The sequence below is a fragment of the Tachysurus vachellii genome, chromosome 3 (assembly GCF_030014155.1).
Source record: "Tachysurus vachellii isolate PV-2020 chromosome 3, HZAU_Pvac_v1, whole genome shotgun sequence".
NCBI lineage: Eukaryota > Metazoa > Chordata > Actinopteri > Siluriformes > Bagridae > Tachysurus > Tachysurus vachellii.
In genome coordinates this window covers 12,650,975-12,666,343 of record NC_083462.1, presented here as the reverse complement: position 1 = coordinate 12,666,343, position 15,369 = coordinate 12,650,975, and the positions used below count along the sequence as shown (strand labels likewise).

The following is a 15,369-nucleotide window of genomic DNA, read 5'->3' as shown; positions in this document are numbered from 1 at the left end:
CGCCCTCAGGACGTTGTGTGTTTTTTTTTTAATTGTCACTAATGTTCAAGTACTCCAGTGATCTCTCCATTTTTTTCTTAACAATTGCTCTGTAAAGAATCATCAGTTTCCTTTCTTGTATTCTTTAAGCAGGTGATCGGTGCTGTAAAAAGTGTATTTTGAATCTTAGGTCTTGGAATCTTTCACTGGTCTCAAGCTACACATGTGCTTGAGTCCTGCTGCTAGAACTGGAGGTATTGATTTGGTTAAGAGATTGTGAGCTGCTCCGCTTTCCCTTGTGATGATGTCTGTGGGACGGGGTCTTCCAGGCTTTTGAGATTTTGGGCTTCACAGGAGCAGGAGAAGGACCAGGAGCAGGAGTGATGGTGGGTAGAGTGGCTAAGGTTTGAGACTTGCTTTGAGGACAAGGGCTGGATTCGTGAGGAGAGCATGTCGCGGTATCCAACATGCCATTAGTATCCTGACAGAAGGACAAATAAGAAAAGCAAAGGAAGTAGAAAATCAGGAAGGAAGCAAAGAAGAAGAAACAATTAATGACATTGATTAGAGGAGGTGAATTTATGAAGAAAGAGAAAACAGTGAGAAAGAGGAAAATGAAGAAAGTCATTAAACAGAGGGAAAATATAAGCAATTAGGGCAAGATGTAGCAAAAGTTTACACAAACATTAAACAGGGAAGACAGCAAGATTTAGAAAATTGGAAAGAACTCATGCAGGTGATGATTAAGATGGAGGAAAAGGTTTCAGGCAGGTTTGTTCTATATACTATGGCACATGAAGCAGCTCTATAAACTTGCCGTTTCATCATGACATCAGCACTTTCTGCCTCTCTAGCACTGACTCAGGCACTGAATGAGCACATAATGAGACCGAAGCCTGCATTATTAAACTAAAACACAGTAAAGAAGGACTGACCTTTAAAATAATGTCACTTTCAAACAAACTACTAATGGTTAATATGATGCTAATTTTATAGCATAAATAAAAAAAAATTTAATCCATATATTGAGTATTATTATTATTACTGCATAGCTGCTTTGAAGAGAAATGAAGAGGAAGAGTAGTGCTGAAGGAGATCTGATGGTCATTGGGATGTAGTTTAGAAACTGCTGCTCATTGTGTTCAGCCAGGCAGCATGCAGAGCCTATCCGTGCCGGGTTAACCGGCGAACCGAAGCTGATGCCTGCGTCTTACTGACCTCCCCATCCCACTGCTGATCCCAATACATCAACTGGCACAGGTCAGTGCAAAGTCCAGACAATCATCCTCCTAAACATACACCCATAGTCATGACTGTGGCAACTCGAGTGGATAAATGAGCTAAAAGTCACAAAGGCTTTTTGTTTTGTTTTAAGTCTAAAATAAAAACACAAACAAAATCTGCTTGTACTGCTTCAAATAACTGTTTTTCAATTAGAGTTTATTTAACAATTGTAAAATATAGATTAAAAAAATAGACACAAACAAATAGCATGAACCATTAGATAAATAGAAAGACATACAAAATATTTTACAAACGCTTTGTTTCGAAGCAAGTCTCCAAAAAATAAAAATAAAAAAATAGTACTGAATCTAGAATAGAGGCAATGAGCTAATTATAAGCAGAGGTTCTCTTTCTAGCACAATCATAGTACATAAGGCATCTAAGGCGGGTTCCAAAGACATCAACAGTGAAGCGTATCTCTTACGCTCCACTCGTACGCTCATATCTAGATCAAGTTTTAAACAGGAAGCCTTCTGTATTCTGATTCCTATTAGCATGCTGTCCCCTGATAATAATAAGAAGTAACTATATGTACAGTCAAGTAGACAGCCTGAATTGTTAACAAGTGTACAGTATTTCAATAGTGCACTAATTCTGAGGTTGAAGAAAAAAAAAAAAACAGGACGAGTTTGGGAAAGAAAAACAAACAAAACGAACAGTTACGAGATTATTGACTTAATGTTTGCTAACTGTAAACAATAAGACTTTTGTGAGGTGATGTGCCAAATAATACTGCACTTTATATCTTTATATTGACAGTGACTGACAAACCCCTAGAAAAAGAGCAGCCTCTAGTGAAACAATCTACAGACTGCACCAAAAAAACCCTGAGCTAAGATGTAAACATGTTCTGATATAAAAAGTAGCTCTATTTTTTCCCCTCAGCTTTGTGCAATACCATTATATCAGATACGGTACCAGCTGTACCACACCTACAGTACTCTCTTTACAGTAATCAACGCAACGCAACCCAACCTATGATAAGCAGTCGGGTCACGAGTTCATCCCCCCCCCCCCAGATATGAAATAAATTTGCGAACGGTGACAGGTTTCGTTTCCTCTTTCCGTTAAGAAAATGCATTTCAGAGTCCTGAAGTACGTGACGACGTGTCGTCGAGTCAAGCTAGCAGCTCGAGGCGGAAGTTCCTCAAATTATAAAGGACTCAACCAATATGAACCTTGTGTCCTGCCTCTGAGCGGTGGTATAGAGTTTGGTATTGATAATTAATAGGAGCAGCGTTTCACATGCTGAAAAGGCAAAATACGGAACAAAAAGTCAAGTCCTATGATTGATCCAGGGAAGGTATAGATGCTTGGTTTGGGGCAGGCATGTGATCGGTCAGGCTGTAGAGTGGCTCTGAATGTGAAGGGGAGATTACCGAGAGGTTAGGGAAGAAGAAATGGGTGAAGAGCATGACCTCATACAGACACACGTCCTACCATGTTGATATCGTTCTTTGTAGAAGGAAACCCGAGCTCTGTGGGACCAGCGTGGGCAACGTCCTCCTGCGGCACTAAGCCTCTTCTATCTATCAAACTGGGACAAGGAAAGAACTGAATTGTTACACAAAGGTGTGGCTTGTAAATTCAGAAAGAAGAGAGTGACACCATAATCTACATGAATAACTCCCTTCATTAGATTCTGACACCATGCTCGGTTTCATATTTTCACATGATATATCATACAAGGTTCTCACTATAACAAACTGTGGATATTAAAGTGTGGTAACATAATACTGATACTGAGATCTCATGCATTGTTTAACACTTTCACACAAAACAAAGTGATGTTAAAGCTATTGTTATTCCTGCACACTTTTCTAGCACTGTTCAGAAGGGCAGAAGGTTCTGTCAGTCAGTCAGTCAGTATGAAACCGACCCTTTACCAGGTTCGGATCAGACTGAAAACAGGATTTTTGTCGATTTTAATGTTGGTTATGGATATTTCATCTAATAGTAAATTCTTATTCAATAACAGATGACTAACGCTTTGAATAGCTTCAGCCCGTCATTAAGCTTGGAGGTTATGGAGGCTGCGCATCTAAAATTATGAGTCATGATACTTTATATAGATGACTTTCATGTCATGTTGCCCATAGTGGCTGATTTGCATTGGAGGGATTTCTTTTCTTCTTCTCTTATAACATCTGACTGGCTGTTGAGGGCACGGCGTACACTACAAGAACGAAGGTTTGTGGACCATCACACCAGATTATTGGGATTATTTATTGAGATCAGACACTGATGTTGAAAGAGTGAGGAGGTCTGGGGTGCAGTCGGTGTTCCAGTTTATCCCAAAGGTGTTCAATGGGGTTGAGTCAGAATCAGGACTCTGTGAAGGACACTCGAGTCCTTCCAGTTTTTTTGCAACAGCATACATAGAAAATCTATAGAACTGTGTGCTTCTGACGTCATGGCAACTATTTGGAGAAGGCCAACATATGAGCGTAATGGTCTGGTGTTCACGTACTTTTGCCCATATTGTGTAACTTCTCGTGTCACAAACTGCAAAAGCTGTCTGATTAGCTTTGAGGCAAAGCACATGGACAGCTTAGTTTACTAAAGTTGAATAAAGCATTAAAACATAATTCACTTATGGTGTAGCATTGAAAAGGTTTTATACTTTCAATACCGTGTGCAAATCCTTATTTCATATTGTCATAACTGATAAATAATTCAGATAATCAAGCTCACTCACCTGGGAGGCATCGGCCCACACAGCACTGAGCAGCAGTTTTTCAAAATGTTGTTAGAACTATAAGGATTCCCACTTTCCTCATTCCCATTCTTCCCTGACCAGGAACCTTTTATCTGGAAGCGTGAGAAAAAACTTATAATCATCAAAATTATAAAACGTTGTGTCTGTAAAAACTACACACAAATTATATTAAATATACAGTATCTTTTCATGTGACAGCACTGAAGAAATTAGACTTTGCTTACAGCTTGTATAACAGTGTAAATTTGCTGTCCCCTCAAAATATCTCAACACACAGCCATTAATGACTAAACCGCTGGCCACAAAAGTAAGTACACCCCTAAATGAAAATGTCCAAATTGAGCCCAATTAGCCATTTTCTCTCCCCGGTGTCACGTTAAATTTGGTGTTATCGCTTTCACTCTCTCATACATTAGACATTAATGGCTGTGTGTTGAGTTCTTTAGAGGGAACAGCACATTTACACTGTTATACAAGCTGTACACGCACTACATTACATTGTAGCACAGTGACATTTGTTCAGTGTTGTCACATAAAAAGATATAATAAAATATTTACAAAAGTGTGAGGGTGTACTCACTTCTGTGAGATACTGTATAATGTTTCAAGATCAATCTTTGATAGTAATGTACAACACTTACATCCTCGTTTGTGGTGAGATTAGCAGCAACCAGGTAAGTGTGGAATCCCGAGAGGCCTAAAATAGACCAAACCGAGAAGAAGCAAACCACCAGCTCTAAAGCAGTGGAGCGGAGTAAAGGAGAACGCCAATAAACAGATTACATCAAGTTCATACACATACGCTTTTACACAATTAATTAGTAGTAGAGTATAAATAGAAGCACAGTATTAGCACCGAAGGGGAGTCATAAGGAGAGGATAATCAATTATTCAATGCAAACGGCTTTAAACAGAAGACTGTAGCAATAGAGTTGAAAGCCAAAAGGATATCTGGCAGGACTCGCCTGGAGAGCAAACACCAATCCTCTTCCATCTTGTGACCCTGTAAAAAGTTATGATTAATCATTATTAGATTTTAATTAGGGTATTAATTAATTAACAATAAGATCTAAACAGCACTATCTGGTTGTAAGTTGTTTCTCTGGCTCAGTTTGACAATAACGATATAGAGGAATTAAACATTAACAAAAATGAAGTTAAAATGAAGTTACTATTTATCTCATCCCTACTGAGCAAGCATGAGACAAAAAGAAATCCACAAGATGATATGAGGAAAAAACCTTGAGAGGAACCAAACTCAAAAGAGAACCTCACCCTCATTTGTGTGAAACTGGTCAGTAAATAATGTCCTTACTACAGCAGTTTGTAGTTCAGTGGAATTGTGCAAAAGTTCAGAGTCATTTCTGACTTAGTTACAGACTCAGCACTAATTCCTTCCGGACAAAGACTTCAAATGATCGCTGATAAAAAGCCTGCTTTTTGTCAAGATTATTAACTTCTCTTATGTAATGGTAGGAATGAAATGGTAGAAATGGTTTTCCATGCAGTTGAGGTTAACTATAACTAACACATCTATGCATCCCTTCATAAGTTCCCTCAAACCCAATTTTAAAGGTAGACATTGAAAGACATTGTTTGACAACATAGCCAGTGAAAAAAGTAGGTACGGGCAGGTACAGAAGCCTATAGTAACGTCATGGTGCCATACCAATGCTGAGTCAGAAAGACAGAAAGGTGACTGAAAGTATGACGGTCATACTCAATCGTTGGATCAGTCTTACACCCATCTATTGTCCTCTCACTCCTACTTATACACCATTCATACAAAAATGTCTGGAACCAAGCAAAATAGCTCTGCTGTTCATGTCATCATGAAGGAGGCAACTGAATGTGCATATGTGAGATTCAGTCTGAGATCTAGTCATGAACGGTAGCATACATACTCAGAGCCAGGTGCGTGGTCACACAGCCGAAGATGAAGGCGGTGTGAAAGGACAGCGAGACGATGAACATGTAGAAGAAGCGATAGTTGCGCTTTCCCACACAGTTTCCTACCCAGGGGCAATGGTGATCAAACCGCTCTAAAGAAGACAAAGAAGAAGAAGGCGGCAAATTTTACCGCATTGACAAATTCTCTTCGACACATCACAGCTAGTTAGGAAGTTTGGGGTAAGAGCGCAGGGTTAGCCGTGATCCGGCACTCCTGGTGAAGACATGATTAAGGGCTTTGTTCAAAAGCTGAACAGTGGTAGACTAGCAGTGTGACGATTTAACCTTTAAGCCCCCACTGCCCATAAGGGGGAAAAAAAAAAACACACGGGTTTGTCCATATTATGTTTTATCATCATATTCTGAAGTTCTGAAGATATCATTCCTGTGATCTATTAATTTAATTCAACTCAATTTGTATCATATCTTTTAATATAGATAATACTGATTTTCCAATGGAGGCAGTCAGGACAAATTTAAAGCTGTGCTAGGTATGATTAGAAGTCGGTTAGGTCTCAAACTCTTCAACATTTAAACGGTTTCTAGGCATGCAGCTAAACAACAAACAAAGATTTTTTCAGCGACTTAATACACATTTACTAAGACTTATTGAATTGTTCTTCCATTTTCTATTAGTAGTTGACGATTGCACCATTAAAGTGTAACGCCATGTGTCGTCTAAAGAAATTACAGATTTGAATTGATCATTTAATCAGTTGCATTTCTTTTCAAAATAATAGAATTATATAAATAAGGAACATGATACTCTTCTATAGTTTTCATTTAGTGTTTTTCTAGTGAGTTTATTTTTTTAAAACAATCACTGGCATATTTGCAGACTTATTTACAGGAAAGTGTAACTTGCTAGCTAGCATTATTCAGCTATGCTAAATACAAGAATTGATGAACAACAAGTGAGCATTCAAGCAAAGGCATAAGCTAAGTCCCAAATCACATATTCTACACTATGCACTATATTGTCTATGAATTTTAGAAAGGTTGTATCGTCTCAAACGATTTTTCTCTGACAAGATGTTTCCCATTCAATGGCAAATGATGGCAATTAGACGTAATGTGATGCGACTAGCTTGAAAATAGTACGCTAAATTTTTAAAATGTTAAGAAAAAAATGTCACAACATGGGTTAATTTAAGACATTTGGAGACATCTTGTCCACCAGAGTGTCATTGGCCAGCTTGGTAGCCCCGCCCATTTTTTTACTACATAAACAATCTTCCAACATTCCACACGTTGCTAATTCAGTTAAATAAGTGCATCATCCAGATATATCACTACTCACACTGTTTATACTACAAAATGACAAGTGCATAAAATATGATTTGGGACATAGGTATAGATAAGAATGTAACTAGGTCGTTTAAGCTGAGATACCAGCAGGTGAGAACATTAAACTTGGGCAATCAAAGGGGCAACACGTGATGCAGCTTGCAGTTATTTCCTAAGGCAGATATTACATTTTGGACTGAACAGTAGTCTTGAATAGATCAAAGATCACAAAGGTATAAGCTTTTCTAGAGGACACAAGTGCCAAAAAGCAAAGGAGATCCCATCCTTGTAGTTCTGTCGCTACTCACCCACACAGTTGTCACATAAGCTGCAGTGGGAGGTGCGCGGCGGCCGGAAGATCTTGCAGGTGAAGCAGTACTTTAGCTTAACGACCCGCTGGTTAATAACGACCTCCTTGGTGCGAGGAGGGGGCCGATAGGATGAGGTACAACCGTTGGGGTTATCTGTATAGCATGCAAAAAAAAGATTTTTAGCAAAAGAGCACATGGTTATAATACAACTGGTTTAAATGGAAACAAAATTATATAAAGATGCTAATTACGTCTAAGACAAATGGTCTTTTCTATTAAAACATTATTTTTGTGAAACATGGAAATTCTTAGAGCACAAAGACGATGTAGAAATGACATTTAGGCTGATCTAAAAACTCTTGATGTTGCTTTCTTGATATAGATCTTTTAACACAGCATTTCTTTACCAAATGGCTTGTTCACAAACAATGACAAGATTCCAAGAGCTTATTATTAACAGCAAAAACTCCAGCACAAAAATAGAACCTATGAAATGAGGCATAACAATGCAGTTAGACCGATTTTCTCTGACTGGATCAGCCTGAAATAAAATAAACTATGTTGAAACTATAGGTGTGTCCCAAGTCAAGTCAAGTCAAGTAGTTTTTAAATAACAGACTTAATGTACTCTACTATTTTGTGGAATAAATAGTATGAGCAGAGTGTCCATGCTGATTTGAACAAGAAATGCACTTCAAATCGTTTATATTTAACAGACGTCTTTATCCAGAGTGATGTGCAAAAGTGCTTTGAATACTTCATCTAGGAATTACATTGACATTAGTTTCACAGACTAACGATACCATAAGTCTAAAACTCTGCTGACTATTTATCTATCATCCATCCGTCATTTATCCATCTGTCAATCCATCATCTATCTGTCTGCCTGTCTATCCATCTGTCATTTATCTATCTATCTACAGTATCTTTCTATCTACTGTATCTGTGTATAGTATATATACACATGTCTGTCATCTATCTATCTATCCATCCATTCATCCATCCATCCAGCATCTGTCTGTCTGTCTGTCCGTCCATTCATTCCGTCGACAGTATCTATCCATCTATCTATCTATCTATCTACCCATTCATCCATCCTTCCGTCCATCCATCCATCCTAGATATATCTATCTACACATCTATTGATGTGGTAGCTCAGTGGTTAAGGTCTTGTTCTTGATAATAGGAAGGCTGCAATTTCAAATCTCAGGTCCACCAAGCTGCCACTGTTGGGCCCTTTAGCAAAGCCCTTAACACTCAGTTGCTCTGTTGTATAAAATGAGATAAAAATGTATGTTTGCCTGGATAAGAGTGTCTGCCAAATGCCTCAATACTATCTATCTTAAACAATGGCAGAAATGACACGCTATGCTGACATAGCAGAAAAGGGGCGGATCCAATGTGATGACGCTGGAGGAGAAGAAATATTTTTTCAAGATGCCCAAGGACACTCTGGTGGACAAAAGAGCTTACGAAGGTCTTTTAAACTGGCTGATGCTGTGAGTTTATTTTTCAACATCTTAAAACGTCACTGTATTCTAATAAAGCTAGCGGTGTCACATTACATGTTTGATTTGTGCCATTTGTTACTGACTAGGAAACAGCACATACATGCAGTTAGTTAAAAGAAAAAAGTTAGTGATGTATTTGAAACAATAGTACACATTAAAATTACACTTAGAGTGCACAGTGTTGTTGTACATGATTTGGGATGCAGCTCGTACATTAAGCCCCAATTTTTGCAAGTAGCAAATAGGGAGGGAATAAGTGAGTGAGTGAGGTAGGTAGAGAGTAAAGGAAGGAGTGAGTGAGTGAGTGAGTGAGTGAGTGAAGGAAGGAACAGAGGGAGTGAGCAAGTGACTGAGGGAGGGAGTGAAGGAGTGAGTGAAGGAGAGAGTGAAGGAACAGAGGGAGTGAGCAAGTGACTGAGGGAGTGACTGAAGGAGAGAGTGAAGAAGAGAGCGAGCAAGTGAGTGAGTGAGCGAGTAAATGAGGTAGGTAGAGAGTAAGGGAGTGAGTGAGTCAGTGAGTGAGTCAGTAAGTGAGTGAGGTAGGTAGAGAGTAAGGGAAGAAGTGAGTCAGTGAGTGAGTCAGTAAGTGAGTGAGGTAGGTAGAGAGTAAGGGAAGGAGTGAGTGAGTGACAGAGGAACAGAGTGAAGGAGGTACAGAGTGAAGGAGTGAGTGAGTGGGTGAGTGGGTGAGTGAGTGGGTGAGTGAGTGAGTGAGTGAGTGAGTGAGTGAGTGAGTGAGTGAGTGGAATGAGTGAGCGAGTGAGCGAGTGAGCGAGCGAGCGAGCGAGCGAGTGTCTGGCTGAACCTCACAAATGAGCTGTGGAAAACCTTTTAGAGACAAACCACACCAGATACCACACCTGGATAAAGAACATTGTGAGCTGTTTATAAAATTAGACTCAGGAATAGTGGAGCAAACACTTACACACACTGAACAGTAGCTACATTCATCATGTTTATTTTAAACATCTTAAACACTCTCTCTCACTCACTCATTTTCTACCGCTTATCCAAACTACCTCGGGTCACGGGGAGCCTGGGCCTATCTCAGGCGTCATCGGGCATCAAGGCAGGATACACCCTGGATGGAGTGCCAACCAATCGCAGGGCACACACACACACACACACACACACACACTCTCATTCACTCACGCAATCACACACTATGGACAATTTTTCCAGAGATGCCAATCAACCTACCATGCATGTCTTTGGACCGGGGGAGGAAACCAGAGTACCCGGAGGAAACCCCCGAGGCACGGGGAGAACATGCGAACTCCACACACACAAGGCGGAGGCGGGAATCGAACCCCCAACCATGGAGGTGTGAGTCGAACATCTTAAACAGAAAACTCCAAACCAAAACTACAGTAAACTTTGTCCTGTCTGTCCTTTTTGTGGCTTATCTTCTTTGTTTAACTGTAATGCACACACACCTTCTCAGTCACTGCTGATGATATTACACATGTGACAGTTTATTATTGTTAAATAATTCATTAAAAAATGTCCACATGCATATAAAACCAGTAGGAGTCTCACTCTGTGTAATCATTTAACCGTCACTGATGGAAGCTATGGAAAAAAAAATAAATAAATAAAACAAAACCACAGTCTTACAATACAGCAAAAAAAGGGGGGGGGATGGTAAACCATGTGAAAAGTAAGAAGCACATAACACAGTACATTTTTGATATATTCCTCATCCAATTCACTTGTCATATGGTCTAATAGTGACCAAGTGCACTCACCAATCTGTTTCTCGATGTCCGCTGCTTCCTCAGGTGTCGCCCTCGGTAGAATGCCAGGGTCTGAGAAGCTGGTCTGAAGAAGAGAGATGACTACAAAGACAAAAAGGACTCCACCAATCACTGGGATGCAGCCTGTCAAGTGTTTGACCAGGAAGGGACAACTACAAATACAACAGACGTGAAATAAGAGCGCTGCTATTACAAAGCCTCTCGGATGCATCTGCTGTAAGCATGGAAGACCTAGAAAACTCTACAATGAACATAAAAAAGTGTGAACACTGCACAACAATGCTGGTGCACAATCGTGTCATGGTGCGGTAGTTTGTGCACGTGCACATAATGTCAGGGTGAGTCATATATTAAGTCTCAGGTGTGACTATAATCAGGAAGCAGCAGAAGAAAAGGGATCCTTTTTGAAAATACAAAAAGACATACACAACATTTTAGGGAACTTGTATGTAAAGCAGGTGAAGTCCAGATCCAGATCCAGATCCAGATGTGCAGTTACTTACTCAAAAACGAAGAATAAGCCACTGGTGATGAGGATGAGCCCCATGGTGAGAGGAAGAACACCGCTTTGACGTGCCACCATTATCCGACCATCACAGTAAAATCGATTCTTTCCCGGAAACACTTCCCATTTCCTCTTGATGCGCGTGGGCTTCTGTTCTAGGCAAGGACTCGAAGGAGCTGCTGTGTGTCCAGGTGCCGGTGTCGCGAGCGCATGAGCATCTATCTGTTGATATTCACTTTTCATGTCTTCCTTGTGGTGTAAAAAGACCCGTCTCTTCCTGTATTATCCTCAGTCACTCAGTGCTTTAGCACTGGACTAATGTGATGTGATGTGATGTGACCGGAAATCCTTTTATTTTTTGTCCCCCAAACCGACGTTTACGCGTCAGTACGTCAGAGAAGATTGCAACATTTCAGCATGTGTTCGTGTTGCTCTTCCTACGGATTAATCATTGCATTACTGTAACACTTCAAGCTGGTAAACCAAATCAGTCAGATATACCAGGTAGTGACGTAATGCATCGACTTCCTGTGTGTGTGCGCGTAAAGATACTGCGCTCTCTGGTGACTCTGTGAATGCTCCAGTGTTTTGCTTCAGCCTGCTCGGCTTTGTGTTACAATAAGGAAGTAATAATAAACAGATAACAGCTGAAGCATGCCATGTGGGAAACATGTTATGTTTCAGGGGACAATGAACACGTGTTCCCCTGATGACGTCATGAGGGGGTTGGATTGTTGTTATTGTCATGATCTTCACAAAATTAAAGATTCGACTATTTGGTAAAGATATATTTTTCTTTTATAAAAAATAAGATTTTGGAGCACAGTTTGGTTATTAACTTAATAATTATGTATGGAAAATATCACATACACAAACAAATGGAATAATAATAAACCTAACATTATATTATTTAAAATTGAACTTTATTATATTAAGCATTATAGCATTTATATTAAGACCCTAAAAGATGCAAAAAATAAAAAAGTGAAACAAATGTATAGAATGTTTGAATCCTTTTCTTTTTCGAACACTAAGTTTTTTCCCCTGTATAGTTTCCTTTGTATCTAAATTGTTCTTGTTCTTGTTATGCAATAAAAAAATGAAAAAGATCATGATGATGATGAAAAAAAAATAAATACATAAATAAAAATAAAAAAAATAAAATAAAAAAATTGTCATGATCTTTTTCAGTATGAGACAAACTCGTTGAGAATATTAATTGGAAATTGGCTTGGACTTATAATAATAATAAATATTGCTTTAACAATAAAATTAGTGAAGTATATTTTAAAATTATACACCTAATTTATCCAACAAACCAATTTCTACAAAAATTTTAAAAATGATATTTCAGGTTCTTGTGCATTCTGTAATATATATACAGAATCTGTTGTGCACCTTTTTATGTATTTTTTTATAGAATCTGCAGCAGGTTTTTTTGGATCAATGTCGAACATTTGTTTGAATCATTATGCAGGACAAAAATTAATATACAGAAACAAGGTGTTATTTTTTTATGAGGAAAGTAAAATGGTGAAATGTCATATTTTTAAATCTGCTTCTTTTAGTTGGAAAGTTTCATATCCATAAATGTAAAGTGGTCTGAAAAGAAACCAAACATTTTCCGTTTTAAGCTGGAAATGAAAACTTGTTTTGAAACTTTTAAAGGACTTACGAGCTGAAAAGCTGTCAAAACCATGGACTTTTACAAGACTGTTAATTCCTCTTTTCTAAATTAATTATATTACTCGATTCCCCTTATTTGTATTTTTTATCTGTATTTTTTTTCTTTCTCTCCTTTATGTTACTATTCTAAGATTTGAATAATATGACATTGCATTTTGTTATCTGTTATCATTTGTTATTGAGAAAAAAAATAATAATAATAAAAAATTAAATAAAATATATAAATAAATATCAAATCGTACATATGCTGAAAAAGATTTGGATGTTTATCCAAAAAATCAAACAGAAAGCAAGAGAATTGTGTTTTATCAGCATAGAAAGAAATAAAGTCATTTATTATTAACCGATCCTTATAGAAACAAGACATCAGTGTTGATAGTTCCTAGTAAGGTATATTTAGAAAATGCTATCATTTCATTTTCGAGTTCTCATGTGGGATTATAAAAAGCAGCAGAAGGTGCAGAAGACTGCTAAGTTACACCGTGAATGAAAAGTCAGGAACACGTTAGACTCGGGTACAAGATGAATGTGCTTTTCATGGCCATTTGTGTTGTATTGTATTGTCACTTCATGAACACTCAGTAGCACAAGAAAATACCCCTGCATGCAACAGTCCTTTGCTACAGATGTGCTGCTTTGTGCCACATGATAGTGCACAAAAATTACTTCATCTAGATTATAGATAGATAGATAGATAGATAGATAGATAGATAGATAGATAGATAGATAGATTGATTGATTGATTGATTGATCAGAATCAGAAAGAGCTTTATTGCCAGGCAATATTTTCATATGCGAGGAATTTGTTTTAGTAACAGAAGCTCCACAGTGTAACAGAATGACATATACAATATAGACAAAATTGTATGTACACATGTACAGGTGTGAAATGTGCAATTGAAATATACATAGTATGTGTTTTAAGTAAATAATAGTGAATAGTAAGAATAGTGTTGTGTGTTCCATGTGGGTTAATTGTTCATCAGATAGATTGCCTGAGGGAAGAAACTGTTCCTATGGACTGGTCCAGAACTGGTCGTTCTTTTGCTCAGGGCTCTGTAGCATCGACCAGATGGCAACAGTTCAAAAAGGGAGTGTGCTGGATGTGAGGGGTCCAGAGTGATTGTCTTTGCCCTTTTGCTCACTCCGGAGAAGTACAGATCTTGGAGAGTGGGGAGAGTTGTACCAATGATTCGCTCAGCAGTCCGGACTACCCTCTGTAGTCTTCTGAGGTCGGATTTGGTAGCTGAGCTGAGCCAAACAATAATTGAGGTGCAGAGGATGGATTCAATGATGGCAGTGTAGAACTGTTTCAGCAGATCCTGTGGCAGGTTGAACTTCCTCAGCTGGCGAAGGAAGTACAACCTCTGCTGAGCCTTTTTCACAAGGGCGTCAATGTGAATGTCCCACTTCAGGTCCTGGGAGATTGTGGTTCCCAGGAACCTGAATGACTCCACTGCTGTCACAATGCTGTCCATGATGGTGAGTGGGGGGAGAGCAGGGGGATTCTCCTGAAGTCCACTATCATCTCCACCTTCTTGAGCGTGTTCGGCTCCAGGTTGTTAAGGCTGCACCAGACAGCCGACTGTCACCGTCCTGGATGAGGCCGATCAGTGTGGTGTCGTCTGCAAACTTCAGGAGCTTGACAGAGGGGTCATTAGAGGTGCAGTCATTCATGTACAGGGAGAAGAGCAGTGGGGACTGTGTGGCGCCAGTGCTTGTGGTGCGGGTGCTGGATTTGAGTTTTCCCAGTCGCACTAGCTGCTGCCTGTCTGTCAGAAAGCTGGTGATCCACTGACAGACAGAGGAAGGCACGGAGAGCTGGGTTAAATAAATAAATAGGTAGGTAGGTAGGTAGGTAGGTAGGTACATACCTACCTACCTGTCACATCACAAAGCTACCATTGGTAAAGCATAAAATGGTACGGAGTACGTGGAATTCTACAAACGAAAGACAGATTAATCACTACAACAAAACAGCAAAGCCACTGAGCCCACTTGCCCAAGAAGAAACTGTACAAGTGAGATGTGATGGGCAGTGGGGACCATTGGCCAAAGTGATTAAAGAGACTACACCCAGGTCATACGAAGTGCTAACAGAGCATGGGAAAATAATGAGGAGAAACAGAAGACATTTGCTAAACGTGCCTCAGAAAGAAATAAAAATCAATGAGAGTGAGATAAAAGATCTGAAAATTGAAAAAGCAAAGCAAAAGCAAAATGAACAAAGAAATGCAGGGCAATACTAAAGAATCTGTAAGTGAAAATAGACAGGATGCTGTAGAACAAACAATATGTCCTAAGAGACAAATAATAAGGCCAAAAAAACTAATAGAAGAAATGTAAAGAGGTAAATTTAAGAGGAAATGTTACAAATTGT

At 39.0% G+C, this 15,369-nt stretch overlaps 1 protein-coding gene across 3 annotated transcripts; it reads right to left on the bottom strand.

Annotated features, from left to right (window-relative positions):
* Positions 1–1,402: 1,402 nt before the first annotated feature.
* Positions 1,403–11,812, bottom strand: zdhhc18b (zinc finger DHHC-type palmitoyltransferase 18b). 3 transcript variants are annotated; one of them, XM_060865793.1, is made up of 9 exons: positions 11,302–11,812; positions 10,790–10,950; positions 7,528–7,683; positions 5,887–6,024; positions 4,934–4,985; positions 4,624–4,726; positions 3,962–4,074; positions 2,704–2,800; positions 1,403–2,620 (listed from the first exon to the last, which is right to left on the bottom strand). In XM_060865793.1, the coding sequence occupies exons 1-9, from the start codon at positions 11,544–11,546 to the stop codon at positions 2,603–2,605; spliced, it is 1,083 nt and encodes a 360-aa protein (XP_060721776.1). In that variant the 5' UTR covers positions 11,547–11,812; the 3' UTR covers positions 1,403–2,602. The 3 variants fall into 3 exon arrangements, with proteins under 3 accessions (XP_060721776.1, XP_060721775.1, XP_060721777.1); XM_060865792.1 differs by having other exon boundaries at positions 1,403–2,800; positions 11,302–11,811; XM_060865794.1 differs by having other exon boundaries at positions 1,403–2,800; positions 10,790–11,198; positions 11,302–11,439.
* Between the last annotated feature and the right edge of the window lie 3,557 nt (positions 11,813–15,369).